Source organism: Lepisosteus oculatus, chromosome 6 (genome assembly GCF_040954835.1).
Source record: "Lepisosteus oculatus isolate fLepOcu1 chromosome 6, fLepOcu1.hap2, whole genome shotgun sequence".
Classification (NCBI taxonomy): domain Eukaryota; kingdom Metazoa; phylum Chordata; class Actinopteri; order Semionotiformes; family Lepisosteidae; genus Lepisosteus; species Lepisosteus oculatus.
Genome location: NC_090701.1, coordinates 23465520 through 23490928, shown reverse-complemented (window position 1 = coordinate 23490928; position 25409 = coordinate 23465520). Strand labels below are relative to the sequence as shown.

Here is a 25409-nt window from a genome sequence, read left to right as displayed (position 1 = left end):
ATAAACTTTTATTTGTTCCTTGGCAGCCTACGCATGCTGACGCAAAAACCTATAGTACTTGAACTACAACAATAGACAGTATTACAGTATAAATGCCCCTTTTATTTTTTTAAGATAAAACAGTTAATACTGTCTATGCAATATCCAGGGCACATCATTTAAAACCCAAACCCAGACCAACAAATATCCCAAGTTAATTCAGTCCCACAGTTCTTTCCTCTTTGTAGCTCTTTGGTAGTTCTTGGGCATCTTCCATGGTCCTGGCTGTCCTGAATAACAAAGCTTCCTTTTGCTCTCCCCCTACCTTGGTTTCTCTGAGACTTATCTGTCTCGCAAAACGTCCTTCATTCATAAATGTCAATTTTTCCGTCCTGACTGGGGCTTGTTTCTGCCTTCTATACAAAGTGCCTTGGCTCTTCCCCCAGTGAGGAAAGATTTGTGTGGGCAGAGCTAAGTAGTCAGAGCATTTTCAGGAAGTGGTTTTCAAATGTTGTCCAGTTCTTAGGCCCCTCTCTCAAACACAGATCCAGTCCTGTTTGCAACCCCACAGATTCTCCCAAAATGGTATAGTAATTGCCCAGCACTTTGTAAAGAGGGCCTTTGATCAGGGCATAAAACTGAATCATCACTAAGGTGACACTGGCCCATCAAGGCAATTCAAATCCATACAACACTTGACGGCTGGTGCCCACACAATCATTCTTTTCACTCTATGACAATAGCAGAGTATTTTCTGAAACTTTCACCATCAAACGTATTTGCATATGAGACACACTGGCAATCAGAATATAGCAATTTTAAGGGAGCTGTTTTGTCAGTATACCTTTAATAAAAACCCAGAACAAAAATTGAGAGTTACTATAATACACAGTTCGATTTCAAATGAATTAAAAAGAAATAAAAATGGGAATGGCATATAACAAACACCGTTAAGGTAATTTTCACATTCTAAAATAAAAAAAAAGACTCCTAGCAACTCAACCAACTGGTCAAGGTATTCATTTGCAGCACAGATTGAGCATTGCTGTCTTGAAATTGCTGGTTTGAATGTGGGAATGTGGGTAATGATACTAGCTGACTTTGACCAGGACTGTGCAAGGTGATGTTCACATTTGATCAAACACTATTGTAGTTTCCATATAAAGCAGAGCCCTGGGGATTTTTTATCCAGCATGTAAAGAGATTTACTCAACATGGACAATTACTACAAACAATTCATACACTAAGACAACTCACCTGGAAATGAGCAGTTGCTTAAACTGATGTCATCCAAAGCCACACGCCCGAGAACTGACATTGTCCAGACTTTGAAATGTAACTGGAAAAAGGAAACATAAGAAGATACAAAATTATCAGATTTCAGACTTATAATTTATGAATGCAAAGTGACACTTTACAAAGCAATTTGTTTAAATCTATTTTTTACTGCTTATTAAAGAAAGATAAGAATGAACAGTGGAACATAACAATGATAACAAGATCACATATTCAGCAATACACAGCCATCTGGGAGTTAATAGTGTCTTATAATCAAAATTGTATTTCAAAGGCAAAATAAAAATTTGAAACAACAAGGAAAAGGTCTTTGAAGTAAAGTAAATCTAAGAAGAACAGATTGGGATAAGACACTAGAAAGTTATTCAACTGAGAGTACATCATTATGATGGCCAAATGCAATTCTACCAGAGCAGTATAAATTCAGCCTAAAGCCAAGATGATCAAAGTAAAGAAAGCAAAGGTAGCATTAAAGAATACTATGAGAGGAAGCTTTATAGTATCTCCCTGGCATAGGGATGTAAACAAACACAACCAAGTATATTGAGAGTCCCCCCAAAACAAGGTTTTTCTCTAAAATAATAACTGCATTGGGATACAGGAACTATGGAACAGGCAGTCCCCATTACAAGTCACCTGGTATATGTTATTTCCCTGTCATGTTATTGTTGAATTGTGGAACTCAACATAAAAACTCAAAGATTTTCAAGGTTCCCAAAAGCAATGTACTGCAGGTAGCTTGTGAATTATTTAGTTTCTGAAAAAAAAATACCATGAAGAGTAATATCAAACACGGAAAATTCTTCTTTCATGGACAACATGACTTAAATTATGAATTATTATGTCTCATTAAAGCTGAGCTCTTATCATCACACATTACTTTGCTGATCAAACCAATTGATCAAGGTGTGGTTGTTAACATTAAATGCACGTACAGTTTGTGTAAGAAATCTACCCTGAAGCAATTAATAACTTTTTCTGGTTTTGATGAGACCACAATTTGAGTTGGTACATTTTTATTTATTGTTTTTGTACATTATATATATATACTGTATAGAAATGTATAAACAGTGTCTGACATGCAATACAAACACTATTAATAAATTATAATAAAACATTAGAATAAATCTATAAATTAGTGAACATGTACAGTATCTCACATAATGTATATTATACTGTACCAGTATTACAAAGGACATTAATAACATGCCCCATATCTTATATTAAGACAAGTCCTCACACTCTCCTGTGTAAGGTTAGCAGCAGAGCAAAGTTCTACTTTTTGTAGACAAAAGTAGAAGTAGCAAATAATATGAATAATAAATCCATAAAAATCTGGAATATTATTTTGAAGGTAAATGAAACAAAAAACAAAAAGAAAACATCTGGATCAACAACCGGAAAAGTGATAGATTATATATATATACATTTTTAAAAAACATATCACGTTATCAACACACAAGTGGGATTTACAGGTCGCATTTAAAGGAAGTTTTGCTACCAATAATGGGGAAAAAAAATAATTATTTCAATGGCTCCAAACTACTGCATTTTCCAATATATTTCAGACTATGGGTTTTTGAACAACTAGAATTTTAAGTATTTAAGCATTAGACATTTTAAACAATCACAATAACAATTGTTAATAACAAGCTGCTACTGTACATCTGAGTACAACAAAATCCCAGTATTTGTGAAATCTTGATTAGCTGGAAATGGTATTATAGGGAATAACCTAATTTTAGAAAAGGTTATATAAAGGGTCTTTTTTCTCTACACAACCCTTGTTTTTGTTCCATCCTGTGGATAAAATCTTGACAGCTATTGGGAAAAAAACACAAATTTATTGATTTCTGTATGATACATATGATAATTAACTTCAAAATTAGGATTAAGACAAGAGAAACCAATGTTTCTACACATTGATTTGTGGATGTTTCAAAGAGATACAAAAACATCTACAGATAGGCAAAGTAAATATATATAGAGCAATGTATACAATATATACAATATATTGAAATTTTATGCCTCTCATGTACAGGTGCAGCCACTCAGAACGAGCATCCATTCTTATTACTGAGTTTGTGGTACTGCAGCATGGTACTGTACATGGTGTGATTTTTTTCTGGACACTCCACTCAAAGCGCTTTACAGGTGATAGGGACTCCGCTCCACAACCACCAATGTGCAGCATCCACCTGGATGATGCGACGGCAGCCATAGTGCGCCAGAACGTTCACTATAAGTGGGGAGGAGAACAGAGTGATGAAGCCAGTTCATAGATGGGGATTATTAGGAGGCCATGGACACCAGTGTTACACCCCTACTCTTTTTGTGAAACTCCCTGAGATTTTAAATGACCACAGAGAGTCAGGACCTCGGTTTTACGTCTCATCCAAAGGACGGCGCATTTTTACAGGAGTGTCCCCGTCACTATACTGAAGCATTAGGACCCACATAGACCACAGGGTGAGCACCCCCTGCTTGCCTCACTAACACCACTTCCAGCAGCAACCTTAGTTTTTTCCAGGAGGTCTCCATCCAGGTACTGACCAGGCTCACATCTGCTTAGCTTCAGTGGGCTGCCAGTTGTGAGTTGCAGGGTGATATGGCTGCTGGCCATATTGTAATGTAATACTATATTGCAATTAGTCAGAAAACAAACTAGAACAGCAGCTGTGGGTTTGAGTTTAAATACTGTACTGTATGTATCATATTATAACCACTATGATGTCCATTAATACTAGATAAATACTCATAAGGAGATCCTTTAGACGAATAAGCGAACACATCACTATTTTTGTTTTATGTTTAGGCTATACAGTATTTGTGTCTGCAATACAATAAACAATGAACAATTGTTGAACATTTACTGATAAAAGCATGTACTGCATATTCTTACAACGGAGATAGCAAATCATTACAAAAAGCAGCAGCAAATGTCCAATAACGTTAGCAATTTTACTTCTTAAACAAAATAAGCATTGATATAATGCGCTAGTACCTGGGAGTGAATTTCATTTACAAGAAAAAAACTAATTATACTGTATTTGCAGCTCTTAAAAGGGAAACTTAATAGATCTTTTCAGGTAATTTCAGTTCAGTGCTGTTCCTCTGATCTTGTGAGCCTTAGGTATTTTACAACAGTGTTTTGTTTGCCTCTGACTTGGTCTGCTTTCCAGTCCATTAAAAGCCAGCCCAGTCTCTGGGGCATGTGTGGTCCCACACAACTTTGCTTTCGACAGGATGAGCCTCCTGTTCCATCTCCAAGACATTCAGCACACTCCGGCTATTTAAGCACCATTAGCATTAGACCACAGCCACAGGACAGAGAAGGGACAGTGTTCTAAAGAACCGTCATAAATAATTTCCAAATCCTCAATAAGCCTGCTGTCCTCTGAATATCACAAGTGTAGAGTCCCATCACAAAAAAGGAATACAAAAATATAAATTCAATTAAAACCCAGATGTGACAGGACACATTAAACACTTCATCCCATTTACAGTGAATATGTAATTCCTTAATTTAGAAAAACAAAACCAGGCTTCTACTGTATAAACTTTCACACAAACAGTATTACAAAATGACAAAATATTTGAGGGCACATCATACCAGGTGGAAATTGACTCTTTCTCCAGTGGCGACAAAGTGTTAATTTCTTAACACTTAGCTTGATATTTAAATAATGATCGCATATTAACGGCTCTACATGTCATGCATTACCTGTAATACAGTTTCTAATAAAAACAGAGATTAAACGTAATTGTTAGAAATTACACTCTTATTAATAAACACATGTATTAATAAACTTCATTACGAATAATTGTGGTGTGCTTGGAAAGCAATTTTAGTTAAATATTAGAATAATTTTCAATTAATGGATGCTCACTAAGTTTATTACTTAGTGACAATATTATTACCACTATGTTTGGGAACATTCCAGAGTTCCACTTTTACTTTGGGTTTGTTGCAATTGAGAACAGATTTACAGTAATAAATTAGGAAACTACATACTAGTTTCAGCGGCCAAGTTAATTATAATAGGTCTTAAGGTAGCACATTAGTTTAGTACCAAGCTGCATGCTAACCATGGGTTGAACTCCAGTTAATATGTTGCTTTCAGTTTGTTGCAACTGACCCTTTGTGTTTATTCGCCCTTAAATGCAGTATGATGCTGCATGGTTTTAAAGCCACTGCAGTATGTGTATAATATACTGTATATTTATAATCAACATCTAAAATAAAATTATCTGTTTCCTAATTACTTTTACTTACATTTGCAATAATTATATTTTAAAATTAATTTAAAATATACATTATTTAAACACCAATGTATACATGAAAAAACATTGTATTCACAACAGCCTTCAAAGTAGTGCAGTACAAAATCTGATTATTTGTAAAAATTAAAGAGTATTGTGCGCAACAACACGGTGAAATGGAGTATACTACAGTATTTGCAGTATAGCTTATTACACTTCAAGCATTCTGAATATCTGGATCTGTACTGTATATCCCTGTTTGAACACAAGGAAGTGGCTCAGGACAGGATAGAAAGTCAAACACGTCTGGCAAATGAGTATAAGTATACACACTTTTTAAAGTGAATAATTTTAAATCAAATATTTAGAAATCAAATATATCAAATCAAAAAAGTCAGTTTGAAAAAGTCACAGTTAAGTTGAATGGCCTCTGTCTGTGTGCAATAATAGTGGTTCACATGCTTTCATGTGTTTCATGAATAGATACACCCATAACTGTGAGATCCCTAATCAGGCAGTGAATTTCAAGCAAAGATTCAACCAAGACATCCAAGGAGATTTCATAGCAAAAAGTCGTAAAAAAGATATCTTTATCTCAAGGATAAAGTTGTAGAAAGGACACAGATCAGGGGAAGGATATAAAAATATCTGATACTGAAAATATTTTCATCACTGTGAAGGTGATCATTAAGAAGTGGAAGATGTATCATAGCACCTAGACACTGCTTATGACAGAGTGCCCTTCCAAAGTGAGCAGCTAGTCAAAGGAGGAAATTGCTCTGGAAAGCCACAGTGAGTTCAATGTGTTAAAAGGGAGAAACCGTCAATAGTAAAAACTAGCAGAATGGAAAGGAGTAATTAATTACTGAAAAAAATCTCAAATTTGACATTAATTTACAATTATACAAACAAAACATTTAACTGATACTGCATCTGATTATTTGAAAAAATAAAAGTGTGTTACAATGCAGTGAAACAGAGTAGGCTTTTTGCATTATCACGTTTTATGCTTTGACCATTCTAAATGACTGGATCTGTAAAATGCTACTCATTAGTAATCCTTTGCAGCTTTACACATATATCTTTTTAATGTTCATATTGAATCTAGGTATCCAATATAGCACATAGAAAGTGTTTATGGCAAGAAAACAATTTTAAAACAATGGTTTGGGAAGAAAAAGGCCTAAACACTAAAGAAACACACTATACTTAATTTGACTGAAATTTTCTGATGTCATACTTCTATTTCACATCACAGTCCATAAAGCTACAGTAGCATAAAAGCACACCTGAATATGTATCTAATTAACTAAAACTTTAAAAAGTGTTCTACCCAAGGAAATGGAAGAAGGAAACTGAAGCAAGACATCAAGACAAGAATGTGTAAGCAACTATATGGAGCAATTGCTATCACTATAAGAAATGACTGAAATAGCAAACAGAGCAGAAATAGAGTGGAGTGGTCAGTAATGGAAGACTCAGTGTTATTCTAAAGGGTAAAATATGCCCTTGTGTCTCAAAGGGGGGGCTTGTATTAAAAAATTGATGTTAAAAGCATTACAGGAATTACAAATGAACCAAAAGATCATGGAAAGATGTATTTTCAGACTAACAAAAAGAGACAGTTAAAGAAATGAATGGATTAGAGACTGAGCACAAAAATGATTATGTACAGTAACACAATTGGAGAATAAAGAGACAAAAATAGCAACAGACTGGATACAGCAAGAAGAAAAGATCAATGTAGGATTAAAAAATACTGAAATGGATCCCAAGAGCCCCCCAAAAAACAAGTAATATCTTCTGTAAGACTGCAAGGCAAAATCCAAAAGGATGGGGCTGAAAGGATAGGTATAGACCCAAGGCTAAGGCTTCTGGAAGAATCCTGGGGAGTGAAAGTGTAGCTTAATTTAATCTGTTGCACTACTTATTTAAAACAACTTAATATTAAATACTTAGGTAGAAGAAAATAAACAACATAACAGTATTCCACCTTCTTCATAAACATTTTATGCATCAAATTATTTTGCTGCAGTTATTTTGGAAAAATTATGACATGCTCATATTAACTACATTTCCTATGAACTCTTGCTGTCATCACTGTTGTAGTGGAAAATAAAAGACCTGTAGATTCATTTAATTTTTGTAGATAATGGAAAAGGCTATGCCTGTGGTTCAGTGGTTCAAGTTTTTGTCTGCCAAGTTGGAGGGTTTAGGTTTATTTCAAGGCCAATATGCACGTCGTATAATACACTTTCTCTAATAATAAAATATAATAAACAATATGTATGCTATAATGAGACTTTTATTATTTTTATATATCACAATAGGTTAAATACTAAAATAATATTAATAATAAATGATGTAATTACATGAACAAACCTCCATAGTGTAGAGTCAGCAAACCTGTTAATATTGCCATACAAATGTTCTGAATCTTCAAAGCATAATGCACTGTACTGCAAATAGCATACTTCATTACACTGTGTTTTAACGTAAAACACCTTTTTATTTTTGCAAATAATCTCATGGAGAACTGCACTACTTTGTGAATGCTTAATGTGGCGTGTGGAAAAATTCTCTCACATGAAATGCCTGGGTTTGAGTCCTGGCTAATGCCTAGCCCTGTGAGGAAAATATTTGTCCCACAATAAAACTGAATTTGGAGAGCCGGGCAAGTACTTGATTTTTTAAATTTCTTTTAGGTTAGTTTATTTCAGTGTAGCCAGTTAGTTGCACAAAATACTTTTTTGGCAATGCCATTGTTGTTTTTCAAGAAAGGGAGTCAGTGGGTGAAAATGTGCAACCTGAAATAATGTAGTATGTGCTTCCTGTTTAGAATATCACTAATCTTAAGTGTTTGTTGTTTATTGTCTTTTTAATGCCACAGTAAACAACTGAAAATTGGTCTGAACTGCCTGTTAGACCTGTCGTTTATTCCACCCACTGTCAGTATTCACACATTTGCTCATTTACATATGAAGAAGGCTCCACAGCCTCTTTTCCTTTGCATTGAATAAACCTCTAACTCCTCCTTTTTAGCCTATGCATGCTGATTCAGCTCCCTACCTAAGCTCATTCATGTATTAATAATATTATATTTGTATTTACATATAAATATTGTGATATATAATTAATAAAGATGTCAACAAAACTGCATATAATTTCATTAAAATATTACAGAAAGTCTTTATTTCTTAAGAGTACAATTAACATGTTGGCCAGGAAGCAAACCTGGGACCTTCTAGCTCACAGACAACAATGCTACCACTGATCCAAATTGTCACTCGGTTTGAGTGACTTGTTTGGAAAAATTTTTGTTCTCCATTGCAACAGTCACAACAGAAAATATAGTTAAAATAAGCATATAAAACATTTCCAAAATAACCAAAAGTTAAAGAATTAGATTTTGATGTTTATGAAAAAAGTGGAATACCCCACCACAACTAGCTAAATAAATTATATATTTAATTTAATTGATAAATTAACATTTTTAATGATGTTCAGAAACATTTTTATTCAGGTGTTTTCAAAATTTCCCTTTAGTTACATGATGCTGAAGGGATAAAAGGTTGTGCTGTCCCGTTTTGTTTTATAATGTGTTTTTCCTGTTGCTATAGCTTAGTGCAGCTGATTCCTATCTGTGTTGTCTACGCGCTCGGAATTGAAAGGCGGAACCTGACCCTGGCCGCGTGCCCAGGGACATGACTGGGTCATGTGCCTAGTACTCATCCTTCTTGCTAACCAAAATAACTTAGCATAAAGGCAGCTTGTCACATACGGCAATTATATGCGAGATGTACTGAATATCCTGCATTATAGAACTTTGCAAAGAAGATTCAGACAATAAGACCATATATAGTCGCACTTAAAGTAGTGGGAATGCCTTTTAACTTGTTTTGATTATACTGTATAAAAGATCACCCTTTTTGCTGTTTTACTTTGAGTCTTGCAAGAGCTGGGCTCCCATAATTATACAGGAACAAGTAATAGGTTTATTCCATGCTGAAAAAAAGGGAGAAAGAAAACAACGTTTCAGCTGTGAAGCTTTCTTCATGTGTGAGAAAGACAAGGCAGCAAACAAAGGTAATGTAGCTTTTGTTCTCCCGCATTTTTTAAACCTTTAGTAAGGCCGGCATAAATAATACTATCAGGGCCTCTACTCCCCACCCACTCTCCAAAGCCAACAGTTGAAAATAGATGGCTTATCATGACACAGGTTTAATACCTTGATGCAATCATAAAAGCTGTTGAGCAGACTCTGCAGGTTTTCTAGGACTTATAAAAAAATCAAAAGAAATTTGTCTTTGAATAAATGGAAATTTCTACAAGCAGGATCTCCTTTCTGCCACAAAGTTGTGGGTTCTCCAGTGAGAAGAGAAATCACATAAGCCACCTTCGCCTAATCATTAGGAAAGTAGGCAGCTGCATGGAAACAAATTTTCACAATGAGTAAGAAAACCTTGAAATCAAAAGTTTCCAGAAAAAGGGCTGTCGGACGTATTTGTGACTGTGAGTGAAGGGCTGAGAGAAAGCTGGGCAACATCTGTAGTTGCAGCATGAGTGGGAGTCGCCATGTTTAGTGAGGTTAAGCCTGCTGCAATTGTTTCAGTACCTTGTCCATGCTTTTTACTGAAGGTCCTAATTTTTAGGACATACAGTGCCTTGCGAAAGTATTCGGCCCCCTTGAACTTTTCAACCTTTTGCCACATTTCAGGCTTCAAACATAAAGATATTAATGTTTTATTTTATGTGAAGAATCACCAACAAGTGGGACACAATTGTGAAGTGGAACGAAATCTATCGGATTTTTGAAACTTTTTTAACTAATAAAAAAATGAAAAGTGGGGCGTGCAAAATTATTCGTCCCCCTTGCGTTAATACTTTGTAGAGCCACCTTTTGCTGAGATTACAGCTGCAAGTCGCTTGGGGTATGTCTCTATCAGTTTTGCACATCGAGAGACTGAAATTCTTGCCCATTCTTCCTTGCAAAACAGCTCGAGCTCAGTGAGGTTGGATGGAGAGCGTTTGTGAACAGCAGTTTTCAGCTCTTTCCACAGATTCTCGATTGTTGCTTTTACGCCAAACATATCGTTTTGCATTGTGGCCAAAAAGTTCGATTTTGGTTTCATCTGACCAGAGCACCTTCTTCCACATGTTTGGGGTGTCTCCCAGGTGGCTTGTGGCAAACTTTAGACGAGACTTTTTATGGATATCTTTGAGAAATGGCTTTCTTCTTGCCACTCTTCCATAAAGGCCAGATTTGTGCAGTGTAAGACTGATTGTTGTCCTATGGACAGACTCTCCCACCTCAGCTGTAGTTCTCTGCAGTTCATCCAGAGTGATCATGGGCCTCTTGGCTGCATCTCTGATCAGTCTTCTCCTTGTCTGAGCTGAAAGTTTAGAGGGACGGCCAGGTCTTGGTAGATTTGCAGTGGTCTGATACTCCTTCCATTTCAAGATGATCGCTTGCACAGTGCTCCTTGGGATGTTTGAAGCTTGGGAAATCTTTTTATATCCAAATCCGGCTTTAAACTTCTCCACAACAGTATTACGGACCTGCCTGGTGTGTTCCTTGGTCTTCATGATGCTCTCTGCGCTTTCAACAGAACCTTGAGACTATCACAGAGCAGGTGCATTTATACAGAGACTTGATTACACACAGGTGGATTCTATTTATCACCATCAGTCATTTAGGACAACATTGGATCATTCAGAGATCCTCGGTGAACTTCTGGAGTGAGTTTGCTGCACTGAAAGTAAAGGGGCCGAATAATTTTGCACACCCCACTTTTCATTTTTTTATTAGTTAAAAAAGTTTCAAAAATCCAATAGATTTCGTTCCACTTCACAATTGTGTCCCACTTGTTGGTGATTCTTCACATAAAATAAAAAAATTATATCTTTATGTTTGAAGCCTGTGGCAAAAGGTTGAAAAGTTCAAGGGGGCCGAATACTTTCGCAAGGCACTGTATTTGCTGAGACTTTATGGCCGAATCACAGCTGTCCCAAAGTGCTGTGAATTTCATCTTCACCTGCTGGGTTCATAATGGGTTTAGTCATACTTTGATGTGCTGTTCTTACCTGAAGCAGAGCAGCCAAAGCCAGGCAAGTACAGCAACCAGAAGATCACATAGCAAAGCACCAAAGGGAAACCCACAAAATGAGTCAGAGCGAAATAACAAACTGAAAGTCCTTAGCTGATAGCTGATTAACCACTGTAGTAAAGAATCAAAGGAAATCCACCAAAGAGTCAGAGAGAAACACAATCAAAGTCTGTAATTTTATACCATGAGCATGAGATCTCCCAAAATAACACAGTCTAGTTGTTTTCTTTAGATAATTTACATTGTGCACTGATAATTTCATCCATCCATTTTATAACCTCTTCTTCCATTCAGGATCACGGTGGAGTCAGAGTCTATCCCAGAAAGCAATGGGCACAAGGCAGCATACTTCCTCAATGGGACGTACACACTCACGCCAAGGGTCGAATTTCCCAGAAGCCAATTAATGTACCTGTATGTGAACTAGAACACCTGGCGAACACGGACAGAATATAAAAACCCAAGGCCTCAGCACTGCAAGACAGTGATACTAAACACTGTGCCACAGTGCCACCTCCTACTGATAAATAAAAACTGAAAACCCAGGAAATATCAGCCTTTGTAGAAATTAGACTGAAAGGTAAAATAAGTCTAGGGTGTTCTTTTCAGGCTGAGGCACAGTAGGTGACTGATTTCCTAAATTCAACAAAATGGAAAAACTTGCTTTTAAAATCTGTAACTTGGTAAGTACAGAAAACAAACCTGTATTTTTAGATCTGAAAACTACTCCACAGAAGATCTTTCAAAGGCACCATACATTCTAGCAAGGTTTCAGAGGATGCAAAGTTGTTTTTATAAGGAACACATCTTCCCATATGCTGGGGTTCAGCATTGCTATAAGAAAGCCACTTATGTGATGAGAAGAGCAATTGGTACTGTATAATTAAGGCAGCTTAATGTAGAGCATGAACTTGGTGGCGGCTAAACCATTACCCACAGCCTTTGTAAGTGTTTCCAGTAGACTGGAGATGCACTTAAAGCATAAAGAACACTGGAGGACTGATAAAATTCCAGGAAACAAACAACAAGGATAATCTTAGACCTGTTATGTTTGCATTGATCTTTGTGATTTTGGCTTAGAATAAAGGGTTTTCAAGCTTTTATTCCAATAACATTGGTGTCTAGAACAAGAGGATATACAGCATTGTGTGGAAAGTGCTGACTCACTCAGTTCCATTTTCATCTGTTGATTTCACAAGGATCTATAATGAGCATCTGGATGGGAAAAACATCCAGGTTAGTGGGACCTACAGCATAATGAACACATGAAGGACTTTCTAACTATTTGAAATTTATCTTATGCTCTACTGTAATCAATTTTAGCATGATTTGGACCATTCAGTGAATTTCTTCAGCTGTGTATTAGGATCTTGGACATTGAAATCTTTGTAGTGAAGATGAATCAAGGCAATGTCTTTCAAATAAAACTATTATTCCCCATTATCATGAAGCATGACCACAGTCACTGTCTGAGTTATAGCAAGAGGCTAAGCTCCTTTTCATGTGAATGAAGATGGGAAAAAGTAATTATTTCACCATTAAAGTACACTTGAAAACTTGATGCGGACAAAAAATAAAAACCCAAGGCCTCAGATTTGCACAATGTAATTTGATGCCTCTCATGTACAGTAAAATGCTACTCATTTTTTTTTACCCTAAATGATAAGTTTAATTGACTTAATTCCCACATAAAATACCTTTTTTGAGGGTGTCCTGGAAAAGCTTATTTAAAGATGGGACTGTTGTAGAAATTGTTAATAAATACAGGAGAGCTTAAATGTGGCAAAATATACTGTAGACAGCATAGATTAATCCAGCCTTAGTATGGTTAGACATGCTTTCCAAAAAATATTATTTTTACACAAATAAAGTATAACAGTATAAATATTGTGGCTTGGGTGAGTATTTTTCCACCAAGAATAATAAAAAAAAACTAGTGAAGTCTAATGAAGACTTTGGCAGCTCATTGTGTGACAACCACCCTTCATTCTGTAAAATATCATATTAGATACAAACATTAAATTCCATGATAAGATTCCCTGTATGTCTTTACATATGAAATTCATATTTCCATTCCAACATGTGAAAACTTGAAAATTACCTTTTTACAGGTTATTTGCTGATTATTTACTTGTCACCTTTGACAATATGCAATTGCATATTTTGCATTGGAAAAAATATGTTATACAGTTGGAGACACAAGTACCCGCATCTGTTTCCATCTATCCCTCATTCCATCAATAGTAAGCCTATCCTGGATGTACAGTACTGGACTGGCATCGGGAATTTAAAAAACACAGAATTGCTCACTCCAAGCAGGATGTCAGTCTATTGCAAAGCCAGGGAGAAAGGGCCAATTTAAAACAGCCAACCAAATCTAGTCGGCATGTCTTTTGGAAATGAATGGAAACTGAAGCACCTGTAGAAACACAAGTAAAGGACTTGGAAGTGCTGTTAGACAACACAGAGAAGAAGGAACAGTTGGGACCTGGTCAATGTGATGAAAAGAAGCACTATCTAAAGGAAAGGGATTCCTACATCAGATTTTTGAGTTTACTGCTAAAATACCAAAAGAGAGAAATGTTCTTACGTTCAAAGATAGATCATATTTGAAGAAGAGAACCCTCTAAAATCTCCAGTCTTCAGTAAAGCAAAAACAATTTCTAAAAAAAAAACTATTGGAAATACAATGATGCATAAATGCAACTGCCAGTTCTTGTAAGGTTTAAACTAAACTACCGTTAATTTGTTAAAGCCATTTAATTAAATATTGTAGTTAAATGGACAGCTTTTATAGAGTTTTTTTTTAAATATGTTGTAATTAAAGCATTTGAGGTGGAAAAAATGTTACAATTACTAATAAAGATACAACATGAATTTCAGTAACATTATTATTTTAAAGATCTGTGTTGCTTATCATTGTTCAGTCAAGCTGTATTTATATACTCTGACATAATGTATACTTATATAATTATTCTTCAACATTGGTGCACTGAAATGTTTTTGCAAAAGAAAATATCACAGATGGGATCGCACAGCTTGTTTGTGTGGGAATCAGGCATAAAGAGCTTGTGATGTGTTTATTCTCTTAATTAGAACCTGGCTGTTTAAAAAGATTAGATCAATAAAAGATTCTTGTCCAGGTTGGTGCTTTAACAAATTGGATGAACAAGAATACTTAACCATTTCATCCATCTTAATTTCAGTTTATGTATTCCCCATCGCAACATCCCAATTGATATGTGGAAAGTTGAACTTTTAGTAACACCTTTGCTACTGTACATACATGCAGCAATATCTGCATTAGGTGATGTACAGCATATACCTATTGAATTGAAACCTTTACCTTGCATTTGTTTATACAGTATGTAGCCCCACATTACCAGCTCCTTTTCCCCACCTATCTATCCACACTTAACCGCCTTTCAGTTATTCCTATAATGCAAGTTCTTGCATTTTGTATTTAAGAATGGTTGAGCTATTTGTTTTGAATGTGTTCAGGGTGTTGCATAGGTTTTTTCTGATCACACCGGAATTGGTGTGTTTTATGCTTCTTGACCCCCAGTATCCCTCAGCTAGTCTACACATATAGTACACTTGCCCAATACATTAGATCCCCGCTGGTTGAAATACAGGTCACCCCTGCTGCAGAAGGACTCTCTATGCTCAATAAACCTAAACCCATCTTTCCTGTTTCAGGCTTTCAGTCACATGTTTCACATCTCCATTTTTCCTCCTGCTTCCCTGGACTTGCATGTGGCGCAGGTACAATTCCTGAGTACTTCACAGCATACGTTCTGTTCCTAAGCTTATAAGCTAAAATCTTACATTTGTCTTGCAGAATCAAGAATATTGCCTTTGGCCTATTTATTTAGTAACCCTAAGTTAGATTAGTAAATACCTAGTCGAAAAGGATTGTGAATTTAGTTTCATGTATTTAATTTGATGCATTGCCCTAAATATTAAATGCAGAGATCTCTGAGAATGTGAATGAAGAAATAAATAAAATTTAGTTGAATTTATGATTTCTAGCCAAAGTCTATGACATATTTTTTATTAAAATTATTATTTTAGTGGTAGTGGGAAACAATAGTGACAGACTAGCTACTGTATGTGTAGCTAGTGTTTGGTGTGTTAAACATAACAAACCAAACGTGCCACACAGATCAGATTTTTAAGACTGTTGCCCTGTGAAAGCAAAAAAGGAGGAAAAAAAGAGAAATAATGTCTCCTCAGTAAAAAATGAGCAATAACTTTTCAGCAGATCCTTCCTGTTTGTCTTCCTTCCCCTAGAGGGCGCTCCATTTTACTCCTGTCAATAGTTCCCTGTGATCGTTCATATGTGTTCCAGGTGTGCCTTGTTGTGTCTCCCCCTATTTATTCTTAGCTCCTCCAGGGCTCAGGGCTCAACATTAGGGTACAGAAGTCACAAGGCCCACCTAGCACCAGGGTGCCCTACGTCCGTCTCCTGAGGGCCTCATCCCCGACACCTCCTGTGTTCTGAGCCCGGGGTCTGGAGGACCTCGCCCAGTTATCCCAGGATCTCCGTGTTGGTTGTTTGTTCGTGTTTTCCCCATTCTCTGTGATTTTAACCTTGTCACGTCTCAGGATGGATCTCTTGCTAACGGACTCTTGGACTGTGCCCGGACCCTCCTTCGGACCTGCTTGGATTTGGATGCCATTCGTTGTCTCCCCAACTCAGTGTCTCATGGACTGTCACTATTATTTTGTGCACTATTAAACCCCTGTGTGGGTTCCCATACCATGCCTCCTGTTTCCTCCAGCTCTTACCCCATCACATAGGGTCTACTACAAGACCCGACCCGGACTTCAGAACCTGATCATAACACTTTTGTCTTGTTGCTCATCCCAGGGATTCCCAGTCACGGTCTTCAGGGACCCCATTACATTCTTTGTTCCTTCTGAGCTCAACTGAAGTCTAAACTGAAGTAATCATTTTCTCACTTTCAGCTCTTTTTAAACCATCCATCCATTTTCCTCTTGCTTCCTCCAATTCAGGGTCATGGGGGTGCCAGAGCCTATCCCGGCAAGCAGTGCACACAACGTAGGGTACACCCTGGACGTCACACGTGTCTATTGCAGGGCAGACATGTAAACACAGACGCACAAACTCACACCTAGAGGATGGGCACAGTTTGCCAAAAGCCAGTATGTTTTTTAAATGTGGGAGGAAACCCATGGGAAGAATATAGAAACTCCATGTAGAAAGCACCCCAGGTCTGGAATTGAACTTTATAAAATAACATACTTCCCATAGAATTTGAAATTTAGATTTGGTTTTAGAACTGCAAACAATTCAAAAATACCTACTGTAATTCTAAAATATATCAATTCAGTTATAGTTTTAAGTCCACTCAGTTCAAATCCAAAAGACCAAACATTTCCACTGTTCAGGAATTGGAAATGCTGTTTTATCCACGGTTTGCTGAGATGCTGTACCTTATATCCAAAGGGTTGTCTCCCTATTCTGACTGCTGCCTGAGTCCACTGATTTTCCCCTTCTGCAATGTGAAACCAGATCTCTCGCTGTTCTTTATGGACAATGAAGAGGGAGAGGTAAGAATCATCATGTCCTGGGAAAGACATTATGGTAATGTAAGGATTAGTTGAAATGAGTCATTGAGTTTACCAACAAATACCAGTTACAAGTAAAGGGATACATACATTCTATATGTAGATAATACAAAAAAACACATTCCAAAAAATGCAAAGCATATCAAATGTATAGTTTAACTTAAGACAATGAATGGAAGTTGTGTAATGGTGGAAATAAATCAGTGATGCAGGATAGGGTTATGGGATCTATCTAAAGCCAAACTGAGAAGGTGTCACCAGCTGAAGAATGGGTCTGTAGTTAAATTCCAATAACATGAAATCATTCCCCAAAAACTGAGATGTATAGCATGAATAATCTTGAGTTATTGCACATATGTGCTGCGAATCCTCAAGCCAAATCAGGAATTGGAAGTTTCCTACCTAATTACCCTCTGATAACCTCTATGTTCCATCTCACTGGCTTTCTTCCTCATTTGTATAAGACAGATGACATATAGTACGAGCTCATCCATATTCCATGTTCTATCAGGGCTTTGAGAGAAGACTGCCACTTTCTTTCAACCATCATGCCTTTCAGTGTCTTTAGATAAGATGACATTAATTTAATTCATGTTCAGAGAACTGTACACTTCATGCATCAGCTTCTTTTATATCAATTCCAATATGATAGCCATCAAAATGAATGTCCTTCATACAGTAGTAGGAATCAGCTCTGAGTTACACTATTCAAAAGCAGAGACAACCTTATATTTTCACATTCACATTTTGGTCTTAATTTCTTGATATTCACTACCTGACAGGGGGACTTCACAGAGATAGATGAATTTATTCTGAAATTATGTGCACCACTAGCATTGCATATACAGAGTCCATATGACTAATTGTTGTGTAGAAGTGTATTGAGTATAATTATTTTTAGTTCATTAAGGTGACTCTGCACCTAAAGTAATTTAGATTTGTTACAGCAAAGGGTTTGAATTCTTTTGCAATCATGAATTTTCCATTTCTCTTTCTTAATAATTGCGTATTTACTTCTTTCTGTTTGGTTTTGCATTGAGTGTGTGGAGTAGGTTTGATACATAACAAGCATTAATAGCTACTTTACAGTGATAGCATGCCAGATAGCATGCTTTAAAGTGGCAAATTTTTGTGCAGAGGTCTGACTGCTTTTGCAAAATACTGTATACATACTGTTGATATACATGTTATCAGTTTTACCCTGTTAAAACACCTCAGAACAACAAGCAAAACCAAAAACTGACAGTCTACACCTCCTTTTCAACACATCTTTCTCTCAATCTAGAGATAAAAGCTCTTCAATCAAGCTGGCTAAAGGCCAATACCTTCTTATACCTTCAGTCAGGCATGATGGCAGGTCTGTCATGGGAAGGGCCTGTTTAGAGTCTGGAAACATTTCTATGACTGGATCAAATTTTTATATTCACCAAAAGTCCACACTCCTAACTGAAATGACAACTAGGATTTCCAGGATCACTGAAACTAGTTTTAGATTTGAACAGAACAGCAAAACCAAAGGACACAATTAAGTCAGCAACAGTTTGTTGAAAGGAGATGGATTAGATTGGTCATTGTGTTTTACTTGTCCATTACTGGTTTCTACCGAAATATTATGTACAAACTTTAAAAGAGCACAAATTCAGTTGTAACGCATTTAAAGTGGCATAATGTAAATCAAAAATAACCTACAATATCAAAATTGTACACCCTTTGTCAACAACATCCAAAGATCCTTGAATGCATTGCATAAATCTGTAGAGGACATGGAAGTAATCCTTAAATTTTGAATTGTAAATTAAAAATAAGTTATCTTATTATTAGAACTATATCTGTAATACATCCTCTTTAGAAAGCCCCTCAAACAAACCTGTAATAGGTTAATAGCATTGATGCATGTTTATGAACTGAAATATATGAAATGAACTGATGCTTACTACTTCATATTCATAATAACAAATCCCAAACTGTTACCATGCTTACCACATTTTATTAATTAATAATGTGGTGTTAATAGTTACATAGTATTTATAAATAGTAACCTGCAATCTGAAAGGTCTAAGCAAATAATAGACAGACAAACCATGGCAATCCATGTATTTCTGTATTCACAATGCATTGAAATTTACACTTCAACAGCAAGATCAACAAAAAGTGGAGGTCTGAATTCATTCGATTAATTTATGATTATTGTTACAGGCAAATGACAATGGACGTCTGTTTCAGAATCTAGACACATAGGTCAATATTTCCATTTCCTAGAGCTTTAAACCAAAAGATGTTTACTAAGTTGTGCTGGATTTTCTCCATTTTTGTAACCCCCCTTTTTGTAACAATATTATTGATATACACAGATCTAGGAGATGCATCCTGAAAAAAAAAACTAGGAAAAATGAAACTAGTAGGACTAGAATTAGTGAAAGAAGGGTATTCGATCCTTCCTTCATGAATGGTCAAAAATATTCATACTAACACGTCTTCTTCAGGAGACTAAAAGAGCTTATTTTAATGATTGGGTGAGATGTAGGCATATATCAGATGATTGTTTTCCTGGTGCAAATGCAGAAAATTAGAGCAATTCCAGACTAGGTAATGGCTTTATGCAGATCCCCAAACTGTATGAATCCTTCATTGAAACTTTTTAAAAGTGAATGACACTTACAGTATATAAAAATTGCTTCTTTAAATGATGTTCTCTGTTATTCTCTGGTGAGGACATGTAATTTATTGTACAGAGTGACATTCACTACTACAAGTTCCTTACCTGGCATGTGGTACCAAAAGCTCACTGTACAAGAACTGGCTGACTCGCCAAGCACTGGACTTTCAAGAATAGCTTCACTTTCGAACACACCAGTCCAGGAGTCCACAAAGATATACCAGCCTTAAAAACAAACAATGAATTATGTTTTTATTATTTTACTCTATCAAAACATATGCATCTCTTTAGCTGATCAATATGTATTTTAAGTAGGTAGCTGCATCAGTATGCATAGGCTGCAAAGAAACAGGTAAAGGTTTATTTCATGCAGAAAGAAAAAGAAAAGAGATGCAGAGGGTATGGAGCCTTCAATAGGTGTGAGGGAGAGAGGGAAACCTATTTAAACTAATGTTAGAATCTGATGAGAATGCTCACATTAGTCCACTGTTCTGTGTATACCATCCAATGCATCACCAGAATGCCATACCTGATGCAGTCCCAGTGGTGTGGTCTGTGTCTGGAGCAGTACCACCTGCTGTAAAACCCTGCTGTAGTCTCCAAGCCTGCAAGCCTGTGCTAAGATCTCTCCACCCACACATCGTCTCCTCAAATGCACAAGTGCCTGTACGGTATAAAGCATGTGTTTAATAACTGAATCTCTCAGCACAAAATGGAATTTATTGTATACAAAAAAGTTTTAAAAATGGGAGCATTGAAAAAAGAATGTCACTCTAACTACAGTTTTCCACAATTCTATCTCAGTGCAAATACATTAAAATATTAAACATTATTACCACACAGATATAAAGTCCAATAATCTCTGTAGTCCAATAACTACTAATAACCTGTTGTTTTATTCTACATACTAAGTGTACAAATACTATTTAACTGAGTAGAATTGAAAATGGAAGACTTTTAACTTTCCCCTTAAGATGCAAACTGTCTCTATGGCAGCTCTGTATCACAGAAAAATTGTCTGAAAGAGTCCTGTGAATTAAATCACCCATGGACTTTCTAATAGAAAAATAAATGCATTTCACAGATCAGTGCCCTAGATTCAGAGGCTTTAAATTAAAGACTAAGATAATAAGATCAAAACATATTAATACAAGCAACAAACTTTACTACAGTGCCTTAAAAGAGTATTCATACCCTTACTCATGACACCTTGAAGCTGCAATCTGCATTTACTATACTGTATATACAACCAATGTCATACGTTGAAAGCAAAAGCAAAAACAAAGAAGAAAACAGATAATTATTATGAAAAAAAAATGGAAAAGTCATAATTGCCCAAAGAGAGCAAATGTCAAGCATGGTGGTGACAGCATGTACTGTATGTTAATAGTTCTGTTTCTCATCAATAGAGATTGGGGAGCTTGTCAATGGGAACATAAATGGAGCAAAGTGCTGGAAAATCTTAGGGGTAAACCTGTGTCAGACTTCTAAAGGCTTGATGAATATTTTTTCCTTCAGCAGGACAATGGCTGAAAGCTACACTGGAGTAGATTAACAATAAAACCTGGGACACAATCTCACCTTTCAGTAGAACAATGAACCAAAGCACAAGGCTAAAGCTATACTGGAGACTTCTAAGAATATGGAAGTGAATTTTCTTGAAAAGCACAGTCAAAGTCCTCACTTGAATCCTGTTGAGAATCAGTGGGAGGACTTAAAACTGCTGTCCATAAATGAATCCCAGGCAAGAGAAAGCTTTAGCGAGAAAACTGCCAAGAAGAACTGGAAAACATTGCATCAAGCTGGTGTGCAAAGCTGATGGAGACTTGCAACTGTAATTACAGTCAAAGGTGCTTCCACTAAACATTGATTATACGTCGAAATACTTATGCAAATAGCATATCTAATTTTGTTCTCTTTTGTAGGAACATAACTGACATATCTTAGCCTTCAGTTTGACCATTCAGGTATCGAATAAAATGTTTAAATCGATGTGTTAATTTTCCAAACAGGACATAGTAGCAAGGGTATGAATACTTTTGAAAGGCACTGTAAATCAGCACTGCAGATTGGATCGATTAGATACACATACAGTACATGTACAGTATCCAAACATCAAGCATAAAAATAGCTAATTAAATTTTAAAGTCACATTTAAAGTAGTAAAGACTATGATGACAACAACAATAAAAATAATAACAATAACAATAATAATAACACCAACAATAATAAAAATAATTAAAAATCGTTGATAATAATTAATAATAATAACTGTAGTGTTTACATATAAATTAATAATAACAACAACAATAATAATAATTGTTGTTATTGTTATTATTAGTAATATTATTATTATTGTTGTTATTATTATTATATATGGAAGCGCTATAGCAATAAAGTTATGTGGGCAAGATCAATGTCTGACTTGACATGAGTATTACTCATAAACGGTTATTCACCAGGGCACAGTTTAAGGAAAGAAAAGTCTGCAATGGTGTGCTGGCAAGGTATCTCTGTCAGTGTATAATTGCTGTACCTAAGAAAAGCACATCTGCTACTCTATAGCTAAAGGGAAAGGAAATGATTTTTCTTTTATTAATATTTTTATTTGTCACTCAGGAGCCCTATAATTTATTGGAATATTTACTATTGACATTGACTGTTTTGCTAACTGCTCCTATGGACCTTTAAATATGGCACATAAAATTAAGTATATTTGTTCAAGAAGATGATATGATTATTTGTAGCTGTATGTCAGTGGCTTTCCACAGTATTTAATCTGATAACTCTTAGGTAGAAGAGTTTTGCTGTAACAGAATATTCATAATGGTTTTTAGCCATACCAGTCCATGCCAGGGGTCACACAATCACATACAGTATATGAACACTCTTACACCAGGGCCTATTTTCACAGAAGCTAATTAACCTACCAGTAAAGTATGTCTTTGGACAGAGGGAAGAAGCACACAGAGGAAACACATGTGAAAACGGGGAGAACATACAAACTCCATGCAGACAGCGCCCCAGAGGTGTTAGGTAATAATAATTGCTTACATTTATATAGCGCTTTTCTGGACACTCCACTCAAAGCGCTTTACAGGCAATGGGGACTCCCCTCCACCACCACCAATGTGCAGCATCTACCTGGATGATGCGACGGCAGCCATAGTGCGCCAGAACGCTCACCACACAGAGGAGAGCAGAGTAATGACGCCAATTCATAGAAGGGGATTGTTAGGAGGCCATGATTGATAAAGGCCAATGGGAAATTTGGCCAGGACGCCGGGGTACACCCCTACTCTTTTCGAGAAACGCCCTGGGATTTTTTAATGACCACAGAGAGTCAGGACCTCGGTTTTACGTCTCATCCGAAGGACGGCGCCTGTTTACAGTATAGTGTCCCCGTCACTACACTGGGGCATTAGGACCCACATGAGCCGCAGGGTTAGCGCCCCCTGCTGGCCCCACTAACGCCTCTTCCAGCAGCAACCTTAGTTTTTCCCAGGAGGTCTCCCATCCAGGTACTGACCAGGCTCACACCTGCTTAGCTTCAGTGGGTTGCCAGTTGTGAGTTGCAGGGTGATATGGCTGCTGGCCATAGATAGCACCACTATGTCACCTAGTCTGATTTCATTCATTACGTATTTTTAACAGTAGTACAGTATGTGATGCTTTTCTCAGTGATGTTTTTGTGACTAGAATGCTAACTATTTGAACAAGGGCCTCTTACTCTCAAGCAATGTAGAGACCAGATTCATTTAATGGCAAGTATTGAACAAATAAGAAGGTCTCAACAACTAAGAGACAAAGAGTCACATGGGAAAGTGTATTTTACTGTGTTGTGTAAAGAAATGACAAAGAAGTGACGAACCACAGGTGGCTTCATCTCGTCCATCGGAGCAGTGAGGAACTCCATCGCAGCAGTAGAAGACTGGGATGCACCGATTATCACCACATTGGAAGTCATTGTCTGAGCAAGGACTTACTGTTGGAGGTAACTGTGTGGAACCTTTCAGACAAAGACAGATTTTGAGTCTAATCTCAAAATGCACATCACCGTCACTATATAGTACAAACAGATTGAGCAGATTGAGATTGCAGGACATATTCTTAAACTGCTAGGTGTTTTTACATGGAGTCCCCAGAACTTCACCAATGCATTAAACAGGGAATTGTGCTTTTATGACACTCACAAGCATTAGCCATAATAGAGAACACTGTATCTCTGAACTCTGTGAAGTATGTATACCTGGAGGAAGCTGTCCTTCATAGGTCCTACAGCCTGATGAGAATGAGATGTCATCAACAGCCAATCCCAGGCCTGCTAGATCACGGACACTTCCTTCAATAATTACTTGGAATGGATACTGGCTGATCAATGCCACAGCAACTCTCTCATAGTATTGGCCAATCTTTAGGGAACAAATAAATACAAAAATATGCTGGATCACCCATTGAATCTGTTCTTGCATATCTTCTAATGAACAACCTTGTGAATTATGTAACACAAAATCATAGTACAGTAATCCTAATATGACCCCAACTGAAATTTTAATGCACAGTCCTTCTGGATAGCATTAAAATTTAAAATAGAGAATTGAGATTCTTAGAGATATAGAGATATCAGATTTTTGTTGTGCTTGTTCCATGTTTCATAAAATAGTGTTAATGCTCTGAGTACAGTGTCATATACAGTATACTGAAAGGTATTAAAACGCATTAGAACTTTTGGAACCAATAGCATTAGTTTTTAAAGCTTCTTTATATATTCTCTGATAAATAATGTTCTTGATTATCTGATTGATATTTTAAGCAAATAAAAATAATTCAGGAAGTCTTCTGGAGAAGAAATAATACAACAAAAAATTAATCAATGCTTCACAACATGCACAATATTGCACAATAATTTGCCTTTAGATTGCAAAGAACTGTTTATTCACTTCTTTGACAAACACATTTCCCATAGTCTTGTAGGATTAGTCAGTAACTAGAATTGCTGTAAATGTTTATTAATAAACCAAACACTAAAAGCATAGATCACAATATGCAAAATCTGATAAAGGACATGTTTTTTTTTAATATGGAAGATACTGTAGCAGGAAGAAAGACTGCACAGTTCTTATCCCTTAAGTGTTGTTGTCAATGTTGAAGTGGTAAAGCATAGCTCATTAATAACTGAAGATGCCAAACTAAATGGATACAAACTATAAACTACATTCTTTGGAATCCTTTGGAGAACAATTGCAATTTGCCTAATCTAAGACTAATTGCTTTGTGTCTAGAGGAGGTGAAGTTTCATGTACAAAATTACACAACACATATTGTAGCATCCCTAATTGTTTCACAGTTGCTCATTGTGCTGCCACTGTGTCTAGTTAGAACCACACTTAACATATGATTGTCAAAGAAACAGTATGGAGAAAAACAATGGCAAACAAACTGAGAGAAAAAGTAATATTCAATGCTTCAGTGAAATAATTACATATTTACCTCCTGGATCCTCATGTATACTG

At 36.4% G+C, this 25409-nt stretch overlaps 2 protein-coding genes across 2 annotated transcripts in view; both read right to left on the bottom strand.

The window, feature by feature from the left end:
• malrd1 (MAM and LDL receptor class A domain containing 1) overlaps window positions 1-25409 on the bottom strand; it is a 175606-nt gene that overhangs the window by 146440 nt on the left and 3757 nt on the right. The window contains exons 5-10 of the mRNA XM_069191079.1: window positions 24146-24308; window positions 23768-23905; window positions 20426-20560; window positions 20002-20121; window positions 17106-17239; window positions 1237-1318 (exon numbers count right to left, since the gene is read on the bottom strand). Of these exons, the coding sequence (XP_069047180.1) occupies window positions 1237-1318; window positions 17106-17239; window positions 20002-20121; window positions 20426-20537 (448 nt within the window). The 5' untranslated portion in view covers window positions 20538-20560; window positions 23768-23905; window positions 24146-24308. The remainder of the gene's footprint in view (window positions 1-1236; window positions 1319-17105; window positions 17240-20001; window positions 20122-20425; window positions 20561-23767; window positions 23906-24145; window positions 24309-25409) is intronic.
• The window catches only part of LOC102698290 (MAM and LDL-receptor class A domain-containing protein 1), a 65278-nt gene continuing 61445 nt past the window's right edge, over window positions 21577-25409 (bottom strand). The window contains exons 28-30 of the mRNA XM_069190830.1: window positions 24146-24308; window positions 23768-23905; window positions 21577-21587 (exon numbers count right to left, since the gene is read on the bottom strand). Coding sequence (XP_069046931.1) covers window positions 21577-21587; window positions 23768-23905; window positions 24146-24308 — 312 coding nt within the window. The remainder of the gene's footprint in view (window positions 21588-23767; window positions 23906-24145; window positions 24309-25409) is intronic.